General features: G+C 46.1%; 1 protein-coding gene across 2 annotated transcripts in view; it reads right to left on the bottom strand.

Moving 5' to 3' along the window:
• Positions 1–1,452: 1,452 nt before the first annotated feature.
• Positions 1,453–12,566, bottom strand: part of ccm2l (CCM2 like scaffold protein) — a 32,648-nt gene continuing 21,534 nt past the window's right edge. Inside the window, exon 11 of one of the 2 annotated variants that reach the window (XM_061971373.1) lies at positions 1,453–1,672. In XM_061971373.1, coding sequence (XP_061827357.1) covers positions 1,537–1,672 — 136 coding nt within the window. In that variant the 3' untranslated portion in view covers positions 1,453–1,536. The remainder of the gene's footprint in view (positions 1,673–12,566) is intronic. The other variant, XM_061971381.1, reaches the window with a different exon arrangement.

Raw genomic sequence — 12,566 nt, 5'->3', positions numbered from 1 at the left:
ATACCAATCGATCCACGGACCAGTACCGGGCCGCGGCCCGGTGGTTGGGGACCACTGAGGTAAACAACCAAAAGTATGTCAGAAAGCTAGCTAAAACGGTACACATATTCATAATATAGTATACATTTTAACTGACCTTTATTTGACTATTTTTGTCTTTTTTTAGGTGGCTAAAATACGCGGTGCTGCTGACCGCCGTCTAACGTTACGTGTGATATATTGACTAACGTAACCCTGCTTAAAAAAAATCACTGAACAAAAAGTATGAATAAGGTAGTGAACTGCAACAGATTCCCGTGTTTGCAATAACGTTAGCAGTGAGTTTACAGCCTCACGGATTTAACTACACAGCAAATAAAAGTCACGTTACTTAGCCAATAAACGTTATCTTACATTCAAAACTCACCGTTCTTTGTGCAACTTCAAATGCCGGACGAAGTTGGAAGTTGTTGCCTCTCCATCAGTCATTTTGGAACCGCATGTGTTGCATACTGCAAACCGTTTTGTGTTGACCACCTCGTAATTTTTATACCCAAACAAAATTATTTTAGGTATCATTTTTTGTTCACTGGCGTGTGGTTTGGACATGTCTTCTTCGTTGGTTGTCCTGCAATTTGATTGGATGAATGCTGTGTGATGAAAACAAAGTAGATCTAATTTGATTGGCTGTTGTACTGAGACCACACCAGCTGACACACGCAACGCTGATAGACAAGTACACAATGAAAAATACGGAGCGCTCCCGAATAACTTTTTCATCTTTGGGTTTTGGGGAAAGTAGCAAGTCATGTCAAGTCATGTCAATTCAAAAGGCTCAAGTCCAAGTGAAGTCACAAGTCATTGATGTTAAAGTCTAAGTCGAGTTGCAAGTCTTTTTACATTTTGTCAAGTCGAGTCTAAAGTCATCAAATTCATGACTCGAGTCTGACTCGAGTCCAAGTCATGTGACTCGAGTCCACACCTCTGCTGGGTAGTACTGCAAAGCCTCGCAAAATGCATATTTTGCCTTTACTAGTTTTGACCTCCAGGGTGGGCAGCACGGTGGAACAGGATGTGCCTCACAATACGAAGGTCTCGGGATTTTTCTGTGTGGAGTTTGCATGTTCTCCCCGTGACTGCGTGGGTTCCCTCCGGGTACTCCAGCTTCCTCCCACCTCCAAAGACATGCACCTGGGGATAGGTTGATTGGCAACACTAAATTGGCCCTAGTGTGTGAATGTAAGTGTGAATGTTGTCTGTCTATCTGTGTTGGCCCTGTGATGAGGTGGCGACTTGTCCAGGGTGTACGCTGCCTTCCCCTGAGATAGGCTCCATCACCCCCCGCGACCCCGAAAGGGACAAGCGGTAGAAAATGGATGGATGGATGGACCTCCAGGGTAGAATACAAAACTGAAAAAGAAACACAATATGGCGCCACAGGGGAAATATAGAATAACATTTATTGTACATATTTGCTGTTCTGTATACAAATTGGGAATTTGCTGACATGATGAGTTGAAGTCTCATAATGTGATGTTATACAGAAAGCCAGTTTACTTAGAGGTAGTAGTCCTCCTCCTCAATGTCCCCATGTGTGTTCTCAAAGCCAAGGGCCTGGATGTCATGTGTGATGTCACTGATGCGGCGGTTGAACTCCTGAGATCCTGAGGCCAGAGAGCAGCTGTCATACCTGCTGGGAGAACAAGCAGTTAATCTAAACACAGTCTGTGCAGTCATTTCATCTCATCCAGTGTGATGCACGGTATATGTACAAAACATGCATAATGTAGTTTCCTAAAGCAGCAAAGGCTTCTTTTTTGCAGAGAACAAATGATGAAACCACACAACAAATGTAAGAGAAACTTTTCTTTCAATCCAAAAGGGTCAATAAAAGACTAAAATGTGCACACAGTATATTATATATTGAGGGTAGCAGTCACAGTATACAGTGTACATTAAAGTAAAAAGTAATAGTAAAATTGCGACAAGAAGAGATATTCAGCGTTTTCACTGTGCAAAATTGTAGCAATGATCTCCCACTAGATGATAATTTTGCAAATAATGAAACATTTGCCCTAAACATTTTTGGGTTGCACCGACTGATTGTCTTTGCATACTTTCAAGGTCCCAGATTATACTACTTTTCAACTATTTCAAGTCTCAAAAGTCCCACAACTGTTTATTGGAAGGATGGTGCTGAAAATGTAGCTTTAATGTTTTAAAGTGCTTTGGGTTAAGCAGGATGAATGAGGATTTTGTGCGTTGGTCTTTTCTTCCTTTGTCTCTTGCTGGAATAATTACTTGCATCAAAATTAATCTTCTCCCTAAATTTTTGTACATCTTTCAATGATTATCTATATTTATCTCAAAACGCTTTTTCCGGGATCTTGATTCCTCGATCTTAAAGTTTATTTGGAACAAAAAGACTCCTAGAATTCGGAAAAACACTTGGCAGTCTCCCAGGGACTTCGGTGGGTTGTCTCTGCCAATTTTTTTATTTGACTATTGGGCTGTTAACACCCGCGACCCCGAAGGGAATAAGCGGTAGAAAATGGATGGGCTGTTAACATCCGTAGCATGCTACACTGGTGCTATATTAGCAGCAAACCACCACCATGGCTACACATTGAGGAAGCCTCCTGCAACTCTTCTACCCTAAAGTCTCCAATGTGCCTTTCTCAGATGTCACCGTTAGCTTATTCTGATAATACAATTGTTAAAAATTCTCTTAAAGTTTGGGCTCAATTTAAAATACATTTTGGACTTTACTCTGTCCCTCTCTCGTCTCCAATTAACTTAAACCCTTTTTTTACCACCTCTGTTAGTGATATGGCCTTTGTAGTCTGAGGGACTGCCAATATTTAGTCTTCATAGAAACCAGTTCTTCCGATATTTGAAAATTAGGGACTTTGTGCGAAAGCACTCCCCTGTTTTTCCCAAAACTCCACCTGCAACCTTGACAGACTCTCTATTTTATTTTTTTTAATTTCTGTTTTTTTTTGTCCTATCCAGCTTCTCAGGCAAATCATATAGTTGATGTAGATGCCCATATCGGCTGTACAAATTTACTTTACAAAAGAGAAGTGTATGATTCTTCACTTGTTGCCTTATTTGTATTTGACTTTATTAAATGTATTTATATTATCATTTGGTGCAGCCGGGCCGGAGCAGGAGGGGATAGAAAGAGAAAAAAAGGAAGACAGAGGGGGAAATTGTGGGGACAAGAGGAGGATAAGACAGAGAGACAAAAACAACAACAACAAACACAACAACAACAACAGCAACAAAAACAACAACAACAAAAATAGAGCAACATCAGCAAATACGATATGTACAAATATGATGGTAAAAGTGATAGCAAAGAAGCAGTTAGTGAAATAAAAAATAATACAGAAATGACAATGAGCATTATTACACTACAAATGGAGCAATACAAATACCAATAGAAATAGCGCTATTGATAATGAACAATACCAATAATTTACCTCTATTATCAACAATACAGTTGTTCAAATACAACAGTACATATACGTAATGATTACTAGAGATACAAAAGAAAGCAGAAAAATGGAGGGGAAGAAAGAAAAGCCAGCTATATTAACCTTGTAGATTGTTATAGTAACATTAGGTTAAGCTTTGTCAGTGTGCCATGTGTTACCCAGTTTACCCTAGGGAAACAACGTTAATATATGTTTGATGAAACATAATTATATACATGAGTGTATGTATGTATATGTACTTGTATATGTACAGTATGTGTATATGCATGTTTGTACAGTGAATGTATATGTACAGTATGTATATATGTATGTTTGTACAGTGAATGTATATGTACAGTATGTGTATGTGTATGTTTGTACAGTGAATGTATATGTCCATGTATGTGTATATGTATGTTTGTACAGTATAAGTGAGTGTGGATGTACGAACTTTGAGTATGTAGTTATGTACTGTATTTGTGTATGTATGTGGGAGCGTAGGTACTTATGTATGTATGTATGTATGTTTGAATAACGGTTCGTATGTGAGTATATGTGTATTTGTATGTACAATATATTTGACTCCCAGTGTGTGTGGGAGCCAGAGTACGGCCCAGCCACCCAGAGAGCCCAAACCACAAACAGCAGGTGTGGCGCCCAGGGAACAGGAACCCCAGAGCCCGGCCCACCGTGCCGCCCGGAAGAGCCGACAGCAGGCCGCAGACAGACACGCCCGAAAGAGGACAAGACACGGGAGAAGCAGGGGACAGCCGGACCTCAAGCCAGCAAGAGACCACACCCCACACGAGCAGAAAGGCGGGACGCCCCTCCCGAGGGGCCCAGAAACTCCCCGCAACCGAACGGGAAGACCGCCCCTGCCCCACCAGCAACCGGGCCCCCACAAGCCCACCCCCCACCCCCGGAGAGCACGGCACGGCCTGCCCCAGGCCACCCCACCCAAGTCGGCCGCCGCAGGACCCCCCCTCGAGGCAGGGGAAAAATAAAAAATAAAAATGATAATAAAATATATTTAAAATGATATATATATATATATATATATATATATATATATATATATATGTATGTGTGGGAAAAAAAATCACAAGACTATTTCATCTCTACAGGCCGGTTTCATGAGGGGGTTCCCTCAATCATCAGGAGATTTTAATGGGAGCATTCACATACCATGGTTTATATAGGGCACAGAGTGGGTGGGTACAGGCTGGCGTAGGGGCGTGGTGATTGGCTCATGTGTTACCTAGGAGGTGTTTCCGTCTGTGGCGGCATGCTGTTACAATTTCGCTGCGCTTGTTGAGGGATGACAGGTCTGGACGGTAAATAATAAACAGTTTCTCTTTCAAGCATAGGTTGCATCTTTTATTACCACTATTGTAAGGTGTGCTGGATGCAAGAATTTGCCATGTTATTGAATATTCAACATTATTGTCTTTGAGGTCCCAAATGTGTTTGCTGAGTTCTGTGGTATTCCGCAGGTTTTGGTTCCTGAAAGAAGCCTTGTGACTGTTCCATCTGGTTTTGAACTCTCCCTCGGTTAATCCTACATATGTGTCGGATGTGTTAATGTCCTTGCGTGTTACCTTAGATTGGTAGACAACTGATGTTTGTAAGCACCCCCGTTGAGAGGGCAATCAGGTTTCTTTCGGCAGTTGCAGCCTTTGTTGGTTTTGGAGTTGCTCTGTCCGGGGGCCGACGGCTCATTTGCAATTGTTTTGTTGTGGTTTGAGATAATTTGTCGTATATTGTTCATACAGCTGTAGCTCAATTTAATGTTGTTCTTGTTGAATACTTTTCTTAGGATGTTGTCTTTGGGAAAGTGTTTGTCAATCAGATTGAGGAATTTGTGTCCAATGTTAGTTGAGACGTTTTTGCTGTATGGGGGGTTGTACCAGATGATGTCGTTTCGTTTTCTGTTCTTTTTTGGTTGGTTTCCTGGCGTGGGTTCATAGGTGAGGGTGAAATTGTATCCGCTTTCATCAAGGGCTTTTTGGTACGGGGGGGGTTGCTTGGTCAAATTCAGCTTTGCTAGATGACAGCATCGATAGCCTTTTATTAATTCCGGTAGGTATTCTTTTCGTGGTGGTGGGTGGGTGGTTCCTGTCATGGTGCACGTATTGGAGTGTTGTGTTGGGTTTCGTGAATGGTTGGTAGCTGTTATTTCTCAGGTTGAAAGTGACGTCAAGGAAGTTGACGGTTTGCTTGTTGGCTTCAATCGTGATCCGTAGGCCGTTCTCTTTGAAAATTTGGCATATGCGCTTCTTGGTATTCTCGCTGCTCCTTGGCGAGGCGCGACACACTGCCAGTCCGTCATCACGGTAAATACCAAGGTTCAGATTGAGGCTAGCGAGCTGGGAGAGGAGGAAACTCCCAACGAGTTCACACGTTTCTGCTCCGTCAAAACTTCCCATAGTGACGTCAAATGTTGCATTGTTCTTTTTTTGCCATGGTGTACTGTTGTGGATGAGAATGGAGTTTTTTGCATGGATGATGATGTTTCTTTCGTTGCCTGTGATTGAGTCGTAGTCTGAGGCGAAGTCTAGTGCTTGAGTCAGTAGGTCTTGCGTGATGGAAGGGTAAAATTCTTCGATATCAAAGGAGATAAAGTTGTGCTGTTGTTTGTCTTGGATGTTGTTGAACCATTTGATTACTGCTGCTGTATTTCTCCATTGGTTGAGTGGTGTTTTGTCCTTGATTTTTGTGTTGACTCTGTCCAGGATTATTTTGCTGATTTTTCCTATTTCAGATTTAGTTGGGTTTATTAGTCGGCATGTTGGGTTATTTGCGAAGTTGGGTTTGTGGTCCTTCAATGTGATGAAGGCTTCCTTGTTGGCTGTGGCGTCCACCCTGTCCTCAATGTCCAGTTCAGCCGCGATCCTTTTATTTTCCAGGTGGATGTTCTGTAAGGTGTTGGGTTGTGCTTTTTTGTATGATTTGGTGATGCTTCTGTCCAGTAAGGTGTGATGTTCTGGTATGTCCATTCTGTAGAAGTTTGTGGTTTTATCGGCAGCTATGATGAGGTTGTTTACTTTCTTGATGCGCTCCTTGTCATTTTTCAGCTTGGTGAGGAGTGGGTTGCGGATTGGCTTGAATTTGACTGATTGTATCATTTTGAGCATGTCGTTCTCAAAATCCTTTAGTTCCTCAACTGTGGGTGGGTTCTTGGTAGATTTGAATCCGTAAGTTTTCTTTTGCGTTCCTTTTGTTTCAGAGTGGAGGAAAAAATTTGCTTTCCACCGCATCCTTCTTAGGAAGTGTTCCGTCTTTTCTATGAGCCTTAGCTTGTAGTCATTCTGTGCGGGTATGGGAATGTTCTTCGTGGAGTAGTCGATGTTGAATTTTTCCATTTCTGATCGTCGTACAGTGCTCAACAAATGTCAATTTGGAGCGGAGTATATGTCTTAATAAGGTTATCCAAAAAATAGTGCTCGATACCGTAGTTGAGCGCAATATATGTATGTGTGGGAAAACAAATCACAAGACTATTTCATCTCTACAGGCCTGTTTCATGAGGGGGTTCCCTCAATCATCAGGAGATTTTAATGGGAGCATTCACATACCATGTGTAACGACGTGGTCGCATAGTGATGCGGGTGTGGTTCTCCCAAGGATGCAGACGGCTTCGGACACAGCTTGCAGGTAGGAAAATGATTGATTTTAAAATATAAATCATTCGATGAACAAACAAAAGACGTGCAAATAGCAAAAGGCAAAAACAAAAGGACTAGCGTGGGAGCTAGCAGGCAAAATGGCATAGCGTGAAAAGCTAGCGGGAATCAAAGTTGTCGTCATCAGTTGTGTAAGAACAAACTAGGAAGCCAGACCGAGTGAGGCCAGCGCAAAGACTAAATAGCCCTCTGATTAGTGCCCGGGCAACAGGTGCGCGTCCCGCACACTAACCAGAGGCAGGTGAATGTAATCGGTTGACATGGCAACTGAAAACAAACAAAATCAAGGTGCTGAAAACACGTGACTCAAACAAACAAACTATGATCCGGGCAGCGGATCGTAACAGTACCCCCCCCTTAAAGGACAGATTCCAGATGTCCCTTGACACGAAATAAAACTAGAACCCAAAAAACAAGAAACAGTTCAAGAGTCCAGGGAGGGCGGAGGGAGGATTTGGTGGTGGGTCGCCAGGCCACGTGTCCCCGAATCCACCGGGGAAGAGTCAGGTGGCGGCGGCGAGTGGAACGCCGCTGCCGCAGGCGAGGCGGGCAACCACGGAAAGGCCACATTCGTGGCTGCCAAGAAGGTGGGCGTGAGTGACGCCAGAAGTTCAGCAGCCGCAGAGTTCTAAGTCTATGTCTCGGGTGTCGCTGCTGTTTGCGCCACAGGCATCCATACAGAAACCTCAGAGAGCGCCGCTTGCGCAGCCAGACCACTCGAGGTCGCTGAGACGACGATGAGGGCGAGGAAGGTGGCGGCGTCCTGGAAAAGCCCACCGGAGACGAGGAGAGAGCAGACGTCGCCGTGGAAGCAGGAGGAGTCGTCGTCGCCGTGGAAGCAGGAGGAGACGTCGTCGCCGTGGAGGCAGGAGGAGACGTCGTCGCCGTGGAGGCAGGAGGAGACGTCGCCGTGGAGGCAGGAGGAGACGTCGTCGCCGTGGAGGCAGGAGGAGACGCCGTCGCCGTGGAGGCAGGAGGAGACGTCGTCGCCGTGGAGGCAGGAGGAGACGCCGTCGCCGTGGAGGCAGGAGGAGACGTCGTCGCCGTGGAGGCAGGTGCAGGTTCTGGTACCAGCCGTGGAGCAGGTGCAGGTTCTGGTACCAGCCGTGGAGCAGGTGCAGGTTCTGGTACCAGCCGTGGAGCCGGTGCTGGTGTGGGTACCAGCCGTGGAGCCGGCGCTGGTGTGGGTACCAGCTGGTGTGGGTACAAGCCGTGGAGCCGGCGCTGGTGTGGGTACCAACCGTGGAGCCGGCGCTGGTGTGGGTACCAGCCGTGGAGCCGGCGCTGGTGTGGGTACCAGCCGTGGAGCCGGCGCTGGTGTGGGTACCAGCCGTGGAGCCGGCGCTGGTGTGGGAACCAGCCGTAGAGCCGGCTCTGGTGTGGGAACCAGCCTTGGAGCCGGCGCTGGTGTGGGAACCAGCCTTGGAGCCGGCGCTGGTGTGAGAACCAGCCGAGGAACTTGGCATGGTGGAGCTTGGCGTGGTGGAGGTATAGGAGACGAAGCTTGGTGTGTCAGCCGAGGTGCAGGAACAGGTGCTAGCCGAGGTGCAGCTGGAGGTGGCCTAGCTGGCGGTTGTGGCTTAGCAGGACGAAGGACTGGTGGCGGTGGCCGTGCAGGAGGTTGCGGTTTAGCACGCCGAAAGACTGGTGGCGGTGGCCTAGCTGGCGGTTGTGGCTTAGCAGGCCGAAGGACTGGTGGCGGTGGCCGTGCAGGAGGTTGCGGTTTAGCACGCCGAAAGACTGGTGGCGGTGGCCGTGCAGGGGGTTGCGGCTTAGCACGCTGAAAGACTGGTGACGGTGGCCGTGCAGGAGGTTGCGGTTTAGCACGCCGAAAAACTGGTGGCGGTGGCCGTGCAGGAGGTTGCGGCTTAGCTGAGCGCAATGGTGCCACCCCACTAGCACAGTTCCCAGTACTAGCCCCCCCCTCAAGACGCGGATACCAGACGCGCTCTTTGCGGTTTGGAACCGTCTTCAAGGGTGGGTGGGGGGAGGTATGGAGGGGGGTATACTCCTCTTTAAATTGTCCAAATTGACTATTATCACTCCTCACTTGAGATTGGGTGGGAGCACAGGGGGAAAAAATATGTGCAGTGGGCGGAGCAATAGTCACTGGGGGCGGAACCAAATTCACTGGAGGTGGAGTCTGAAAATCAGAATGTGACTGACTAGACTTACACTTAATAAAAATGTCCTGATAATGTTTTATCTTGGAATAAAAGTCATTTGGAGGTGGCTGACTGAATGAAGCAGAAGATGGAAAAAAAAATTCTTGCTCAATGACGTCATCGGGAGTGACGTCATTGTTGATGCTGTCCATGTGACTGACAGCCCAATCGGAGAAATGTTTGGCAAAGTGGTCGATTGGGTTGCCAAACATCTGAGGAGGGGAAGTTTGAGCTGCATGTAGCTTGCTTCGGTCCGGGGGAGGAGTTTGCAGGAGCGGCGCGTCTTGACAGCGAGGGGAAGACCTTCTGGCTGGCTTCCGTCTTCGCTGACCCGTCCCGTACTGCGGGGGTGTGGCGATGTCCTCGGGCCAAACGGAGTGGATTGGGACCAGCTTTCCGTTGGGACCCCATATCAGGTCCTGGCGCTCCGAGGGGGAATAGCGAAGAGTTTCCGCCTCCATCGCTCGCAACACCTCCCACGTACCTTCGTCAAACTCCTCGATGGTCGCCGCGGGAGAATTATTTGCTGGCTTCCTACTGTAACGGCGTGGTCGCATAGTGATGCGGGTGTGGTTCTCCCAAGGATGCAGACGGCTTCGGACACAGCTTGCAGGTAGGAAAATGATTGATTTTAAAATATAAATCATTCGATGAACAAACAAAAGACGTGCAAATAGCAAAAGGCAAAAACAAAAGGACTAGCGTGGGAGCTAGCAGGCAAAATGGCATAGCGTGAAAAGCTAGCGGGAATCAAAGTTGTCGTCATCAGTTGTGTAAGAACAAACTAGGAAGCCAGACTGAGTGAGGCCAGCGCAAAGACTAAATAGCCCTCTGATTAGTGCCCGGGCAACAGGTGCGCGTCCCGCACACTAACCAGAGGCAGGTGAATGTAATCGGTTGACATGGCAACTGAAAACAAACAAAATCAAGGTGCTGAAAACACGTGACTCAAACAAACAAACTATGATCCGGGCAGCGGATCGTAACACCATGGTTTATATAGGGCACAGAGTGGGTGGGTACAGGCTGGCGTAGGGGCGTAGTGATTGGCTCATGTGTTACCTAGGAGGTGTTTCCGTCTGTGGCGGCATGCTGTTACAATTTCGCTGCGCTTGTTGAGGGATGACAGGTCTGGACGGTAAATAATAAACAGTTTCTCTTTCAAGCATAGGTTGCATCTTTTATTACCACTATTGTAAGGTGTGCTGGATGCAAGAATTTGCCATGTTATTGAATATTCAACATTATTGTCTTTGAGGTCCCAAATGTGTTTGCTGAGTTCTGTGGTATTCCGCAGGTTTTGGTTCCTGAAAGAAGCCTTGTGATTGTTCCATCTGGTTTTGAACTCTCCCTCGGTTAATCCTACATATGTGTCGGATGTGTTAATGTCCTTGCGTGTTACCTTAGATTGGTAGACAACTGATGTTTGTAAGCACCCCCTGTTGAGAGGGCAATCAGGTTTCTTTCGGCAGTTGCAGCCTTTGTTGGTTTTGGAGTCGCTCTGTCCGGGGGCCGACGGCTCATTTGCAATTGTTTTGTTGTGGTTTGAGATAATTTGTCGTATATTGTTCATACAGCTGTAGCTCAATTTAATGTTGTTCTTGTTGAATACTTTTCTTAGGATGTTGTCTTTGGGAAAGTGTTTGTCAATCAGATTGAGGAATTTGTGTCCAATGTTAGTTGAGACGTTTTTGCTGTATGGGGGATTGTACCAGATGATGTCGTTTCGTTTTCTGTTCTTTTTTGGTTGGTTTCCTGGCGTGGGTTCATAGGTGAGGGTGAAATTGTATCCGCTTTCATCAAGGGCTTTTTGGTACGGGGGGGTTGCTTGGTCAAATTCAGCTTTGCTAGATGACAGCATCGATAGCCTTTTATTAATTCCGGTAGGTATTCTTTTCGTGGTGGTGGGTGGGTGGTTGCTGTCATGGTGCACGTATTGGAGTGTTGTGTTGGGTTTCGTGAATGGTTGGTAGCTGTTATTTCTCAGGTTGAAAGTGACGTCAAGGAAGTTGACGGTTTGCTTGTTGGCTTCAATCGTGATCCGTAGGCCGTTCTCTTTGAAAATTTGGCATATGCGCTTCTTGGTATTCTCGCTGCTCCTTGGCGAGGCGCGACACACTGCCAGTCCGTCATCACGGTAAATACCAAGGTTCAGATTGAGGCTAGCGAGCTGGGAGAGGAGGAAACTCCCAACGAGTTCACACGTTTCTGCTCCGTCAAAACTTCCCATAGTGACGTCAAATGTTGCATTGTTCTTTTTTTGCCATGGTGTACTGTTGTGGATGAGAATGGAGTTTTTTGCGTGGATGATGATGTTTCTTTCGTTGCCTGTGATTGAGTCGTAGTCTGAGGCGAAGTCTAGTGCTTGAGTCAGTAGGTCTTGCGTGATGGAAGGGTAAAATTCTTCGATATCAAAGGAGATAATGTTGTGCTGTTGTTTGTCTTGGATGTTGTTGAACCATTTGATTACTGCTGCTGTATTTCTCCATTGGTTGAGTGGTGTTTTGTCCTTGATTTTTGTGTTGACTCTGTCCAGGATTATTTTGCTGATTTTTCCTATTTCAGATTTAGTTGGGTTTATTAGTCGGCATGTTGGGTTATTTGCGAAGTTGGGTTTGTGGTCCTTCAATGTGATGAAGGCTTCCTTGTTGGCTGTGGCGTCCACCCTGTCCTCAATGTCCAGTTCAGCCGCGATCCTTTTATTTTCCAGGTGGATGTTCTGTAAGGTGTTGGGTTGTGCTTTTTTGTATGATTTGGTGATGCTTCTGTCCAGTAAGGTGTGATGTTCTGGTATGTCCATTCTGTAGAAGTTTGTGGTTTTATCGGCAGCTATGATGAGGTTGTTTACTTTCTTGATGCGCTCCTTGTCATTTTTCAGCTTGGTGAGGAGTGGGTTGCGGATTGGCTTGAATTTGACTGATTGTATCATTTTGAGCATGTCGTTCTCAAAATCCTTTAGTTCCTCAACTGTGGGTGGGTTCTTGGTAGATTTGAATCCGTAAGTTTTCTTTTGCGTTCCTTTTGTTTCAGGGTGGAGGAAAAAATGTGCTTTCCACCGCATCCTTCTTAGGAAGTGTTCCGTCTTTTCTATGAGCCTTAGCTTGTAGCTTGCAACCCCCCATACAGCAAAAACGTCTCAACTAACATTGGACACAAATTCCTCAATCTGATTGACAAACACTTTCCCAAAGACAACATCCTAAGAAAAGTATTCAACAAGAACAACATTAAATTGAGCTACAGCTGTATGAACAATATAC

This window comes from Nerophis lumbriciformis, linkage group LG01 (genome assembly GCF_033978685.3).
Source record: "Nerophis lumbriciformis linkage group LG01, RoL_Nlum_v2.1, whole genome shotgun sequence".
In the NCBI taxonomy this organism is placed as follows: Eukaryota; Metazoa; Chordata; class Actinopteri; order Syngnathiformes; family Syngnathidae; genus Nerophis; species Nerophis lumbriciformis.
Note: the sequence above shows the minus strand (reverse complement) of the source record. Positions and strands in the feature narration are given on the sequence as shown.